This window comes from Ambystoma mexicanum, chromosome 13 (genome assembly GCF_040938575.1).
Source record: "Ambystoma mexicanum isolate Mex_15411 chromosome 13, UKY_AmexF1_1, whole genome shotgun sequence".
In the NCBI taxonomy this organism is placed as follows: Eukaryota; Metazoa; Chordata; class Amphibia; order Caudata; family Ambystomatidae; genus Ambystoma; species Ambystoma mexicanum.
In genome coordinates, this window is record NC_090938.1 from 57,312,546 (window position 1) to 57,327,900 (window position 15,355).

General features: G+C 46.1%; 1 protein-coding gene and 1 long non-coding RNA gene across 5 annotated transcripts in view; one reads left to right on the plus strand and one right to left on the minus strand.

The window, feature by feature from the left end:
- LOC138520848 (uncharacterized) overlaps positions 1–15,355 on the plus strand; it is a 253,068-nt gene that overhangs the window by 69,145 nt on the left and 168,568 nt on the right. The gene's annotated exons all lie outside the window — the stretch shown is intronic.
- LOC138520847 (complement receptor type 2-like) overlaps positions 1–15,355 on the minus strand; it is a 309,555-nt gene that overhangs the window by 42,343 nt on the left and 251,857 nt on the right. For 2 of the 4 annotated variants that reach the window (XM_069633219.1, XM_069633221.1), the window contains exon 17: positions 7,830–8,024. The exons of the other annotated variants lie outside the window; for them this stretch is intronic. In XM_069633219.1, coding sequence (XP_069489320.1) covers positions 7,830–8,024 — 195 coding nt within the window. The remainder of the gene's footprint in view (positions 1–7,829; positions 8,025–15,355) is intronic. 4 annotated transcript variants of the gene reach the window in all.

Sequence of the window (15,355 nt, forward strand, 5' to 3'; positions counted from 1 at the left end):
GCTCGTACACAAATGTTTCAGAGCACGGCAAGGCAAGGGAGGGGAACAGGGGAGAACAAAACAGCGATCTTACTAGGCCCAGTGACATTGAGAAGCAAAAGGTGTGGGTCAAATAATAATTGTCATATGCATTTGTACAAATCTGTAAACCAAACTGCTAGCATTTTTAAGTACGCAGGAAAATCAAAAATTGCACAGCACTGCAACTATTGTTCTCCAGCATGGGTCTGGCATGTATTCACATGCTCCTGAACATTCCCTGTTGTCAGGCTGGGCATCCTCGGTAAAAGACAAAACAGTTTCACTTTCACTTACAAACTATATTTCTCCTTTAACCCAATCGCTATCCTCTCGGTCATACTGTCCCCCTCCAATGACGGTCCTCTCCCTAAGCCCCTCCTCTGGCAGCCATCTTCAGATATGGTGGGCACTTAAAGTGGCATTATGACCAAGAAGAGCCTCAGAGGGGACAGAGGGAGGGTTTGCATGTGAATCCATGCCAGACCCATGATGGAGAAAAAGTAGTTATAGGTAAGTAACTTAAACCTTCTCCAGCATGGGGTCTGGCATGGATTCACATGCTCATGAATAATGAATACATAGCAGTACAACATTACACAACCATGGGAGGTGGCAAGGCTCAACAGAAGCAATCACGCTTACCCCTAGACCAACTCACCTCAAGCAAACAGGATGCGTAGCACTGCTTGGCCGACTCTAGACTCCTCTATGGAATTCCTGTCGACAGAGTAGAATTTCGTGAAGGTGTACGTGGACCTCCACATAGCAGCCGTGCAGATGTCGAGCAGGGGCACACCAGACAGGAACGCCATCGTCACAGCGATCACTCTGGCAGAGTGGGCTCTCAGATGGCCGGGCAGTGGTCGGTTAGCCAACCGTTGACAGTGCGTGATACAGCCGAAGAGGCATCTTGAAATGGAAGCCTTGGACAAGGCCTTCCCATGGTTCACAGGACCAAAGTTCACGAACAGCTGTGAAGTCTTCCGAAAATTCTTTGTGCGTGTCACGTAGAACTTCAGGGCACCGAGTACAAGGCCCTTTCCACCCGGAGACAAAGGTTTTGGGAATGAAACAGGTAACACCAAAAGCTCGTTGAGGTGGTATTCTGACGGAACCTTCGGCATGAGGGAGGGGTGCAAACGCAGCACCACCCTCGATTCATGTAAAGTCAAGTAAGGCTACTTGCAGGATAGGGCCTGGATCTCACCTACCCTCCTGGTAGAGGTGATGGACCAATGCAAAGCTGTTTTCCACAAGAAAAAATTGAGCAGGGCCTGATGCAGAGGCTCAAAGGGGACCCCCATGAGCCCAATGAGAACCACGTCGGGGCAGGAGCCTTCACCGGCAGGAAAGATCTAAAAAGTCCTTTGAGAAACTCATTGATGAGTCGGTGGGGCCAAAGTGAATATCTTCCTGGTGACCTAGTGTAGCAGGAGATAGCCGCCAGATGTACCTTGATTGAGGCGTGGGCCAGTCCAGCCTTTGCAGGACCTGTGGGACCATGACCCTCAAAGGGGTAATCTTCTGTGAACGGCACCACATAGCGAAATGCTTCCCCTTGTGACCGTTGCACTTCAAGGGCGATGACACCCTGGCTTTGGCGAGGATATCCCTGCAGTCAGCTGGCAACTCATATCCTCCAAACTCTAGGACTGCAGGAGCCAAGCCCTCAGATTCAGCGATCCTGGGTCATGATGCAGGATTGTGCCTCCTCTGGTAAGAACAACCGGAACCACTGGCAGCTTGACCGGAGGCAACGTTTACAAGTTGAGAAGGTCCGTGTACCAAATCTGCCTTGGCCAAGCCGCATCGATGAGTATCATCCTGCATTGACACTGTCTGATTGTGTTGATGACTCGTAGCGCAGGAGGGAGCAGAGGAAATGCGTACAGAAACATCCCTTCACACGGGAAGGAGAACGAATACCCTAGGCTCCTCGGTTGGTGGAATCTGCTGGCAAACTTCTAGCATTTGGAGTTCGCTGTCGTCGCAAACAGATCTATCTGAGGCCTGCCCCACTTGACGAAGATGCGGTCCACCTGAACCTGCCAAAGTTCCCACTCGTAAAAGGAGTGCAATTCCCTGCTGAGAGAGTCTGCAATAGTGTTCTTGACCCTCGCTAGGTGAAGAGTAACGAGGAACATCCCTTGTCCGACGGTCCATCGCCACAAGTCCAGCGCTTCCTTGGAGAGCGCTGGGGATCGAGTGCCCCTTTGTTTGCTGATTTAGAACATGGTGGTGGTGTTGTTCATGAAGATCCTCACCACCTTGCCCTTCAGAGACGGAAAGAACGACTTGAAGGCCCAGAACAGGATGGTGATATGGAGATCCTTCGCCTCCGCAGTCACAGGCCTCTGACGTGCAGACGTCTGGTGTGGGCTCCCCAGCCTTCCATGGAAGCGTCCGTGGTGACCATCTTCTGGTATGAAGGGTTTTGAAATCCATGCCCTGGGCGATTTTGGAGCGGACGCCCCACCACCCTATCGCCCGTCGGAACTAGTCTTCGAGAGGGATCTTGTCTGCAAAGCTTCTGGACACCTGTATCCAGCGAGTGTCCAGGAACTCCTGAAGGGGTCGCATTTGCAACCTGCATAGCCAGATGAGGTAGATGCAGGATGACATCATGTCAAGCAGCAACTTGATGGCCCGCACAATGGCTGTCTTTGTCGACAACAGTCGCTGCACCTTCCCTTGAATGGCTGCTACCTTCTCCTCCGTATTGAGTCTAGCGCCTAGGAACAGCGCGCGTTCTGTGATGGTATTAAGCAGGACTTTGGATAGTTGATAGAGAATCCCTGATCTGTCAGTAGCTGGACGGTTGTCTCTGTGTGTCTGATGGCTAATTCGTCGAGGTACAGGTATACGTGTATGCCCCGTAGACATAGATGGGCAACCACCGGCGCCATGCATTTAGTGAACACTCTGGGGGGCGACTTCAATCCGAAAGGTAGAGCCTTGAACTGGTAGTGCTGTCCCTGCACTATGAAATGCAGAAACGTCCAATGTTTCTTGTGAATGGGGATGTGGAAATAGGCATCCTCCAAGTCCAGCGACATCAAGCAGTCTCCTTTCTCCAGTTGGCCGAGCACATGTTGCAAGGTGACCATCCTGAACTTTTGGGATTTCAGGTATTTGTTGAGATATCGCAGGTCTAGGATGGGCCTTCAGCCCCCTGTCCTCTTTCTGACCAGAAAGTATCTGGAATAGACTCCGGAGCCCCAGAGCCATTGGGGAACTAGCTTTATCACCCCCTTTCACAGCATGGCCCATACCTCTTCCAGAAATGTACGGCTCCTGACGGGTAATCAGAAGGATCTGTGGACACCTGCATTAAAAACTCCAAGGTGTATTCTTGGGCGAGATCGTCCAGCACCCATTTTTCAGTGGTAATCTTCTTCTACTCGCTGACGTGCCTCGTCAGCCGGTCTCCCACTGGGGTGCAAGCATGGGGGCCCGACATCCTGGCCGGTTTAGGCCTGCTTCCGTGCCGGAGTCCTGCCCTGAGGGTGACAACGCTGTCCTCTGCTACCGTAGGACAGGGAACAGCCTCTGTAGGCTTCCTCTGAGTCGTGGATGTGGAGGGATAAACCTTTGGCAGACATGGAGGAGTGAAAAGAAGAACAATGCTGCTGGAGTGTGCACAGGGAACGGGCCGTCTACACATTCACCTTGATGGCCTGGAGGGACTTCCCAAACAAGTTCTCTACGTCGAAGGACATGTCCAACACCTTCGCCTGGACCTCCTGCTGGAAATTTGTGGCCTTCATCCGGCCTTGGCGACGTAGGCAGACACGTTCCCCATCTGCCGGAACCCTGTGTCAGCGACATCCAAGGCCACTGTGATGGCGTGATCAGACGCTACTTCTCCTTCCTGGAAGAGAGCATTTGCCTCCATCCTCTTATCGCCAGCTTTTACCACAGCTCCCTGTCGTACCTGGCTAGGATCACCAGTGTGTTGGCCGCCTTGATAGTGGACGCGGCGGTGTAAAACACCTTCCTTCGCATGGCGTCCATCCACTTCCCCTTGCTGTCCGGAGGGACCGAAGATGACGAGGATGGGTTGGCTGACCGTTACCTCGCGGCTGCCGATACCACTGAATCCGGCGATGGTTGCAACATCAGGCACTTGGGTGCGCAGTCTGGTACCCGATACTTCTTCTCCAGCCTATCCCGTTTGGCTGAAGCCCTGCAAGGGTTCTTCATGAGGGCAAGGCCCTCTGCCCACATGTCGTCCAGAAGGGGCACCAGCACGATTGTCTTCCTCTTGGCCTCGCGCCTCTGGTACAAGAACTCCTCCTTCCTGGTTTCCTCGGGCACAAGCTGGAATAGCTCAGAGGCTCTGTAGATCATGGAGTGGAATGATCCCATCTCGTCTGGTGGGGACACCCAATGTGGAACATCCAAATGCAGAGACTCGCCGTCCACTGTGCCGATATCTTCATCGCCATCTGTCGTCGTGACAGTATCCGTCCCCGAAACCATACCCGTGTCTGCTGGGAGGAAAAGGGGCCCGACGTGAAGGCTGAAATGGGGGCATCAGATGATGCTTCCTCTTTTTCGTTTGAGGCTGATCAGGGACCTGGGGTACCACCGGAGCCTTGTTCGGGGGCCTCCTCCTCTGGATCTCCAACACCAAGGTGTGCAGGGTCGACAATGTCCATAGACAAGTCCCTCAACTGAGCTGGTGAGATCGGCAACCTAGGCCCGTGCTGTCATCCTCCTGTTCCAAGTCCTTGTGGACTGTGTGCAAGGACTCCTGGTCATTGTTGTCCGTGGACAAGACCTCCAGGGCTTCTGCCACGGTCTGGGAGGGCTGTTTTGGGCCCCCCCACTATTTCCCCCCTGTGGGGGTTGAACCGGGGCCCCCTTCTGGCGTGCCAGCAGACTTTGTCAAAGTCACTGCGGCAGTGTTGCGAATTGGGGGCAGGGATACCTTCTGCACTGTGGGGGCTACCTTCACTGGGTCAGCGCCCTTAGCTGACGCGCTAGTAGCTGTCTCAAACTCCCTCATTGACAAAGTCTTAGCCTGTAACGATTGGGCCTGCTTGGGCTGTTCGGCCTTCTTCTCCTCCGTCCGCGGCTTCTCAGACTTCTCCCGCAGTTTAGTCGGGGTAGATGATTTCCTTTTCAAGGAGGAGCTTCATTGCTTGCTGGCAATGGAGGCGGAGGGTGATGTCGATCGCGGCTTATTCATCTTGGGACCCGCTTCCACTGCGAACCTGGTGGACTCAGACTTGCGGTTCTTGACCCTGTCTTGGGCCCCCACATCTGAGGTGCCCTCAAAGGAGTTAAAAGACCGCTTCTCGGACCAACCGGTCCTGGGTGAGGCATGACCCTGCTTGGGGCACAGGTCAGAGGCCCTGTTGTTAAGCCACGCCACCAGTCTACTGTGCCTGTGCCTCATCGTCTTCTTGGAAAAACCGAGGCATATCTCTCACTCCACCTCCTTATGGTCCAGATGCAGGCAGTAGAGGCATTGCAGGTGCTTGTCTTCTACACATTCCGTATCCTGCACTTGGTGCAGGGCTTGTAGAGGGATTTTCCCTCCTTCTTCTTCCCCGTCATGGTAGGAGGGCACGAATTAGGTCCGGTGGCGTTCTAACATCTTCGATAATCATCACCCTTGAGGGGCGCTGAAATTGACTGACAAAGGAATCCCCACTGTTTGCCGATGGAGAAGAGAGCACAAGGGCTCTTTTGGAACAAAAATAGAACCTTTTTCCATCGAAAACACGGAAAAGCGTAAAAGTAGCTCACAGAGTGAACTCGAGGACTTAAGCGTGTGGTAAAAATCTGAAGATGGCTGCCAGAAGAGGGGCTTAGCGAGAGGGCTGTTATTAGATGGGGGCAGTATGACCAGAGGACAATGGTTGGTTTAAAGGAGAAATACAGTTTGAAAGTGAAAGTGAAACTGTTTTTTATTTTACCGAGGATTCCCAGCCTGACGACTGGGAATATTCATGAACTTGTGAATCCATGCCAGACCCATGCTGGAGAAATTGATTTTGTTCATTGACCAGTGTTGATTATTTGTAGAACTGAAAATGGGATAAAGTATTGTTTTTCCAACCAACTTGTGTGATTTATTTATGTAAAAAGAAGTTTAATTGTATGCCACAAAGAAGGTGGCATGTTTCAATTTAGTGTGATCTCCATTACTTATAATTCAAATAAATAGAAATATATTTCCTGTACTCAGGTCTGTGCCCTGGCTCATTGGTGGCTCAGGGTGAGGGATCCAAGGGGCCTGATATGAATCTGAAATAGAGCTGAACAAAGAACTGACATTAAACAGTTTGTTGTGTGACACCTTGATAGGGCGGGAAGGAACTCTCTGTGTTGAGGGGGGCCTCTCAATAAACCGTTACAGTACAGTGAGGCTCCCAACCAAGCAGTGGAAAGCTGGACGAGGAAGCTCTTACTGAACGATGCAAGGACCTTAATCTGTTTCATGTGGGGAATATGGAGGGGACGAGGCTCAGGTGACAGGCTCAGGTCTGGCGGAGGTCGGAAATTCAGTAGCAGGAGGGCGCTTTATGTCAGAGACTGTGCTATAAATACAAGGAATTGATTTCTGGAAAGTGTGGTTGGGGCAAAATCAGAATTCAAAAATACTTGGTATAGACACAAGTGAGTCACTAACAGTTTAAAAGATGCATTCAAACATCATATGCACCTAACGCCTCATGCTCAGCTTTCAGACCTGGAACACTTTCTATAGTTGCAATCTTGCTCAAAATTCAAATAGACCTAGGAGTGAGAAAAGACACTCATATAGCACACTGTAGGGAATTAAGAGTCACTCTAGGCGCTGGAGTACTCCTATTGCAAAAGCAAAAGCAGAGCCTGAGACTAGGCAGAATCAGCGTCAGGCAGGGCAAATGTGCAGACCAGGAGAGCCTGTTGTATGGTTATATCCGCGACTGAAATATATATATATATATATATATATATGTTTCACAAAACATCTGGTTGACAGTCCAGATATATATATATATCTGGACTGTCAACCAGATGTTTTGTTATTTTGGGAACAAATAGTATGCAAAATAATTAGAGGTCATAACAATTGTTAATCAACTTAATACTTCAATGCTAAACATGTTGGGAGTAAATAACTTTCATGTCAAAAATATGGATGTCAGGCGTAATTGTGCGTCCAGCCATTTTCCGAGTCAGCAATCAAATCGTAAATCATAGCAGGCAATCGGATTTGAAAGAGTTGCAGAGGCAGTAAAATTAGTATTTAGTGAGACATAAAGACCACTTGTGGAAAATATTAACATTACTTCTGAGACAGCTGGAAGTGACATGAAAATATATATTTTTTAAAAGGTTGTTAGTTGTCTGCAGCCTTTGGCTCTTCAGATTTTCTGCACTTCGATACCCAACAGCCAAAGCCACCACAGCCCATGGCAAGGGATCCATCCGGTTGTCCAACTCCTGGCCTCCAGGGCCGGAATCCTGAGGGGTTTTCAGGATATCCCTCATTAATATTCATGAGGAAAAATATGCGTACATTTAGAATAATTGTATGCATATTTATCTCATGAATATTAATGAGGGGTATCCTAAAACCCGGCATGGATCCGGCCCTCGAGGCCTGGAGTTGGACTCCTTGCTTGTAGAGTCATATGTTTCTGACCCCTGAATAAAGCACTTTGCAGGAAAAAACGTCCCCAAAAAGGCGCCTTTTGATTTCATTAACGTGGTTCAGGTGAAAGTGTGACCTATAAACACTGCTCCTATCGCAGGAATAGTATATGTATTGGTGATCTCATCAGCGGAATACAACAAGTAAAACTTACCAGGCTCGCAGAGAGGCCTATCCGACCATTGCCCGGTTTCCGTGCACCGAATCATGGGTGTGCCTCTTATATTGTAATTCAGGTGGCACTTAATTTCAACCGTGTCATTGTATCTGTACCAATGAAAATGTTTTGGTTTCATGACAGAGTGGTCTGTGGCTCTTCCATTTGTTATCTGTGGCTCACGGCAGACAGCTGGCGAAAAAAGGGAGTGAACAAAATTTAAATAATTTACTTGCAAGAATAGAACATTGATATAAAGTTAGCAAAGCCTTAATGTTGACCTTAGGGATATCATGTTGCATGAAATGCATGCAAAACATGTATGTATAAATGTATGGGATATATAAAGCGCAAGCCTGGGGGGCAAGCAGCAGAGCGCTGTAAAAAGGGTTCACCCCCAAGGTATTTTACAGAGGGTGCTGGGCAGTGTCATTTCAGAAAGGAAGAGGGGCAGGCAGGTCGGGAAGCAAACAAGGCTCACATTAGAGGAGCAGTTAACCTATTTCACAGCTATACATGGTACTTTAGTAGAAGGGTTCTTTTTTATTTAATTATTTGTTTTTGGGTTATTTGTTCCATGTTTTGGGGACAATGTGAATAGCCAGTGTGCTGCCACGTGGTTGTTTCTTGCACTTTGCTTGAATCTACAGGCTTGTGATTTCTGACCCTAAGTTACTCGGTGTGGTATGAAGGTTGGTGAGGCCGATAAGGTATTCAAGGCAAATAACACAGGAGGCATTGTGGAACAGGCCTCGATCTTTTAGCCCAACATTATTTCAGGGAAGAAATGCAGTGATTTCAAGGCCCCTAAAAAAGCTCCACTCTGGTTTGTGCACGCTGCCCATCTTTATATATAAAGCGGAATGTATGCACGTGTGTATGTCCGGCTATACAAATCCACACCGATGAAACCACGTCGACCAAATGTTGCATGGATTCCTCGTTTGTCTGGGGCAAGATCGTGGTCTATGTTTGGATGCAAAAATCGTATATGCAAAAAAAATGTGGTTGTGTGTCTGTATGTTAGTCCGGCTATGCAAATCCACACCGTTGAAACCACGTCTACCAAATTTTGAATGGATTCCTCTGTTGTCTGGGGCAAGATCGTGGTCTATGTTTGGATGCAAAAATCGTATATGCAAAAAAAATGTGGATGTGTGACTGTATGTTAGTCCGGCTATGCAAATCCACACCGTTGAACCAACTGCTACCAAATGTTGCATGGATTCCTCGTTTGTCTGGGGCAAGATTATAGTCTATGTTTGGATGCAAAAAATTCACTCCGTTGACACCCTCATTTACTGATGCTCACCCCGATTCACTACAGTAGGTACTAGAAGGAGGCAGCATTTTGAAAAGTGTTTGAAGCAAAATGTTTGATGTGTTGTTTATTCCTTTGAAATGTATTACTACTGTATACAGCTCGAGAGTGTTTTATTAAAGCATTTTTAAAAGGGAATTAAAAAAAATGTAATTCTTTTTATCAGCCCACACCAAATATGGGAAATGGCAAGGTTACAGTTTAATTAAGTTCATTCATTAGAAGAGAGCACAAGCAATCAATAATTCTTGGACATTTTCTCAAATGTGGTGAAGCCATTGAGTGACTTAAACATGCCGCACAAAAAAACGAATATCACTTGGGAAAGCTCCATCTGATGCAAAGCGAAAATCAATATCAAGAGCTTTTGAAAACCACAACAAATAGCACCACAGCTTGCCGATCCGAGGACAAGAGCAACTTTCTCCAGGGCAAATGAGATACCTGAGAAAACTGAAGCAAGACTTGCCGACAATAGGACAAGAGCAACATCCTCCAGGGCACATGAGACACCACTCAATCAGTGCACGGGCAACGCTGGGTACCCAAGCTAGTTCTAGAATATTGCAATTAGTGCATATGGTCTATGTTATTATAAGCACAGGGCTAATGGCCTGGACCGAAACCAAGCTATAAGAAACAAGAGGTACTCATTGTGTGGGGTACTTTCAGCCCAGGAAAATGAACAGAAAGACCACGTTAGGCCCCTAATGTGCTGAAATACATTCTTGTCAGGGAAAGGCACACTGGCAGAATGAAAAGCCAGCCTCCAAACTTTAACACAGCCAAAGTGCCTACTGAATTCAAACTGTGTGTATTTCTTCAGTTGAAGCAAGGGATATGTGAAGAATAAAACCAGACTGCAGAAAGGAAATGGGAAGGCCCATTGTGAGCTGACAGACAAAAAAGCAGCCTTTCATTTTCAGCTACCACATTAAAAATGCTGTGTGCAAATCAAGTTGAAATACACTGATTCAAAGGGGCCTTGCATGTGATTGATCAAGCCCAGAAAAATGCAAGAATTATTCTACATGGAAAGTGAGTTCTTCTGTTATTCAAAACACAGAAGGCTTGTGTCAGTGTTAAAACTCTTCCCCTGAAAGCTAAAGTGACCTTCCCCCAATCACATGTTCTGTTCAGCCTCTCCATCTGAAAGACAATTGTTTTGAAGTTTCAGGACCTGAGAGGAGAGCCTTGTTCATGCATGACAGACCCATTTGTTGGTGTGCTGGATCAACAGAGAGACTTCTATTAAGTGGGATGAACTTTTCAAAATCCCCAAAATGCAAGAAATTTTGCGAACCATCCCTGACTGACTTGGGGGTGGCCTGCAATCAAGATTGTCACCGAGGCCAGAGACCCATCAGGCCAGAGAGATAAAATCTCTTCAGTATCCATTAGCCTGGCTTCTGACTTCACAAGAATGATTGCTCATTTTACCCCAGCTTGGGTCAACAGTGATGAAGCAGATGCCCAGAGCTGGTGGTTTTAGGGGAAATTAAAACTGAAACTTAGTAAACTGTGAAATGAAACTCAGAAATATATATGTAAATATGCGGCCGTGGGTTTATATTAGGAATTACATTTTACCTGTTAATAATTGAACCGTGATACTTACAGAATTGGGACATATATCATTTTAAAGCTGGTCCCAAAGCAGTTCTGTTGAATCAACTTCCATAAAAATCTGGAAACCCTGCCATAACTTTAAACATGTTTCTAACTCCCCAGAAAATGTAAGGAAGCTGAAAGTTGGGGAGTTAGTGGCTTGCAAAACTAGATATTGGGATCGGAAATGTCAGGTTGGTAACTGTTATAATTGTTGTATAAAGTACGAAAAATTGCCATTGAACCTGCAACCCCCTGCTGAGACAGGAGTCATCTTGATAAGTCTGGGCTGAGTAGAGGAACACAAAAATATATATGTTAATATGTTGATTTGTAAAACTAAAATGTATCTCATGTTGGACTTTTTCAGTGCAAAACTACATGTGTAAAAAGAAGCCAAATGAAGACTCTGTTGGGTGGTATCGCTCCTATCAATTGAACTTCATAACTCAGAGAGGCCTATACTTAGCGAGGGGCTGGGCCATGGGGGGAGGAGAAGCGGTTTCATCTCCAATGAAAATTCAGTGCTAATAGGTTAACACCTCCTGATGTCAATATTCTGGAGGTGTGGCTTAGAAGGTAAAAAAAGCCTCACACTATGGTGAAGAGGAGAGCTGCCGAAGGATCTTCAAGGTGACTTGCCTAAAAACCATCTTGGTGAATCCTGAGACAGCTGCCTGAAATCATTTGTGGAGACTTGCCTAAAAAACATCTGGGTGAATCCTGGAAAGACTGCCTGATACTACCAGGGTTGGGATTATTAAAGATTGCTGCAGGATTAACTTTGCCTGGGAGACAGCAATTGGGAAATCATAAAAGCTGACTGGACCCTATGACCGTGGAGAGCCAAATAGAGGGATGAGTGCTGGTGGCTATCTTTGACTGAAGTACCTGACCAGATCCCTGTGATTCCACAAGAGAGGGTCCTAAAATGCTGCTGACTTTCCTGCGCGCCAAACACAGAGATATTCAATGTGAGTGACTTGTCCAATAGAACCAAGTATGTAGGGATTTGTTTGATTTAAAACATTCCCCTTAGTTAATGGGTGGGGATATGGATGCAGATCCTTAGTATATTTGATAAATAATAATTCAATTAATTCCCCCATAGCCAAATACCACAGGGTGATTTTGTTAACATTCGAAATTAAACATTTCTATTCCCAGTGTACTTTAAAAACTGTACTTTGTAATGTAATTGGGGACACCTATTGTTCTAGTCAACCCCAGACTTCCCTAAAGGAAAGGGGTGTCCTTGCCCAAAAACAAAATTTCTAACTGCCACCATTCCTTAGATCTGGCCTTTAGGCAGAGGGGTGCTAAATGTCACAGAAGGTCTGGGTTTGGTGCTGGGTAAGCAAAATGCTTATGATAGATGCAATAAAGTGTAATTTCTAATTGAAAAATGCACACTCTTTCCTGAGAGTGAGAAAGGGATCCTGATAGATAGGGGAAAGATTGTGTATTGCGTTGTGGTGGAAACGTAGTATCAAAAGCCTGTTGTGTTTTCAAAACTGCTCACATTTTTAAGTACACATGGAAACTATACTAACAAAGCACTGCTTGTCTGAAATAGCTTTTGTACACAGAAAAGGTTGCAGTTGTATTAAATCTGACTCTTACCAGTTAATGCTAGTGTGCATGATTTGGTAATGTTGCAATGTATGTTAACATTTAGACAAAAAAGGGGGTTCGTGGGAGAAGAGTTTTGAACGGTTTATTTGACCTCTATTCCCTGTACATGAAACAACAGTCACACTTACCCCTTGACCCCCTTTCAGCTAGAAACTATCGCCTGATAACCACGTAACTTTCCTGAGCAAGATCCTGGATGAATTGACAATTTTTCAATTTCAGGATTTCCTTGAAAAAAATGACATCTTAGGCACTCACCAATCGGGATTTAGAGCACGGCATGAGACAGAAACGGCTCTCCTGGACCTCAAAACCACATTGACTGGTATAGTAGAAAGAGGACGTCCGGAATTGTTGATACTATTAGATCTTTCCTCTGCCTTCGACCTGGTCGACCATGCTATTCTTGTCGATGGGTTGAAGGGTCTGGTCGGCTGTTCCAACAAGGCATCTGATTGGATTGCCTCCTTTTTCGACCCTCGGGTATCGAGAGTGGCAGTGTAAAATTATCAATCCTCCCCTGATTTCATCAACGCTGGATTTCCACAGGGATCCTGTATATTACAATCTCTCTTCAACCTCTATATCAGGCCACTGCTTGACTCATTGCATTGTCTGGTCTTTGAGCTATCAGGCAATTATGACCAAGATTCTGAGATCTTGAATGGTGTATATGCTGCAATACAGACTTGGATGGTCTCTAACCCCTTGGCGCTTAATGACAATAAGACAGAGCTTCTTATTGTGGCTACTGGACAAGGACTTAAGAAACTGGATATATCCTACAAAAGCTTCAACATCGCTAATAGTCAGATTATCGAAACTGATTATGTTAAAACCCTGGGCATCCCCTTGGACGCAGAACTGAGTATGAAGACTCATGTGTTGCACACGCATTCCTCATGTGGTTACGTGGTCAGGCTTCTTAACCAAATCAGGCTATCTATCTCACTCAGTAATAGATCAATCTTGGCGGCGTTGTTAGTGAACTCAAGATTTAACTATTGTAATAGTCTTTTAGTCGGAACAACACAGGCCAATCTTCAGTCCCTTCAGCCCACTCACAACAGTGCATTTGGGACAGTCTTTAGTCTACGTAAACAGGACCATATTACTGATTCTAGAAGGGCATTGCACTGGCAGCCTGTCAAGCAGAGGATTTCTTATAAGATCCTAGCACAATTGTATAAGTGCTGGACCTCCATTGCCCCTTGTATCTTTCAGAGCGGCTGAATGTTGATCATCCTTCCCGACATCTTTGCTCCAATGGCAACCACAAGATAAAACAACCACGACTCCGGCCTCCAAAGAATGGAATGCGCTCCCATTAACAATGCGAGCCTCCAATTCTCTGTCAGCTTTCAAGGGGGCAATCAAAATATACTTGTTCAATCTGAAACCAGGTTAAACTTGCTACGATATTCTAAATGGCCCACAATATCTTGACTCCGGCTACATGTTTGTTTCTTTTGTCTACGTAGTGTGTTCGCCGTGAGGCATACAGGTATGTGGCGTAAAATAAGTAATAAAATCAATTTAAAAATGTTTGCAGTGCAGAGGAGCAGCGGCATGCCTCTGCAGGAAATCCCGCCTCCCTACCTCCTATATGTTGGAAAGCGGAGATCGTGCCATGTTTGACACCAGCAGTTGTGCCAACACCACAGCAAATATTTCAAAGAAGGTATCCACTGAGAAAAGCCTATCGAATGTATCGCCGAAGAGATGACAATCTGAGGGAGGAACTCCCTGAAGTAATATGAAAAGGAGCAGAGAGAGAAGCTAGTGACGTCATAAGAAACGCCATTGTATACGAGCTAGACATTGGTGTCATGAATTTAGTAAGCCAGGACCCATGGAGAGGAAAGGTCAAAAATTGTGGCGCAGTAAGAATAAGCTGAGATCGTGGAAGCGCATACCAAGGCTGTGTGGCCTGGTATCAAAACTGAAACAGCTAAGGTCAGTTATCTATTCTTGAAAGCAGTGAATGTGCAAAGGAAGAGTCATCCCTTATTAACGTGCAAAGAAAGAACACCAAGAGTGCCAAGTTTTATTCATTTAAGATATTTAAATGCTGCAAAATTGACCAAATCGTGGTCTCCGGTCACGTGAGCCAAGGATGGAAATAAAGTTGAGCTTGGAGGGCTAGAACAACAATAGTGAGTGTTTGCACTCCCATATATTCCAAGAGACAGGATACTTTGCAAGGCCAAGTTCAAAGACAATCTTCATGGCAAAAGGCATGGGTGATGAGAGATGTTGGGCTAATTGGGTGGGGAGGTAAAGTCAAGTCCAGCTCCTGGCACCTGGGTCTGAACTTACGTGCTGCTAAGTGAACCGAATGTTCAAGACATGGCACGAACGTGCCAACCAATTGTAGAGGGCCATATAACAAAGGGCCTAATAGTTTGAAAACCAATAATAAACTGTGTGCTTAATAGTGTTGACGATGACATGTTTTGGAGGTAGGCAGAAGTTGTCTGCCTGACAGTGGGCAGCCAATCACAATCCTAGTCCCTATAGAAAGTATACTTAGATGTTCCCCTTGAACCAGTTACAAACCCTCGTACGTTTTTCTTATTTGCCACATAGTATGATGCCACTTCTCATATATTTTTAGTATAAAGTCTATGTTTTATGAGAAAATTGTTGACAGTTGAGTAAAATTCCATTGATGTCCGTTGTAAACTCCCCATTTTAGATAATTGTTAATAAAACAGCACCTTTTCCATGTTCCTGAGTTGGTTCGATTATTTGGAGTCAGAGTTATTCTGCAACCCTATCCATTGCATGCACGTTACTAAAGGGCCATTACCTCACCAGAGTTGGGCAGTCTCACAGATTGCCTGGATTTCTTTGCATGAGTCTGCCTTCAGTTGCTGCTGTTAAGGGGAATGACAAGATCCAAACCCCCCACAAGCGCAGAGCACGCAGAGTTTCACAGAGTTGAGTAGTTTCGCAG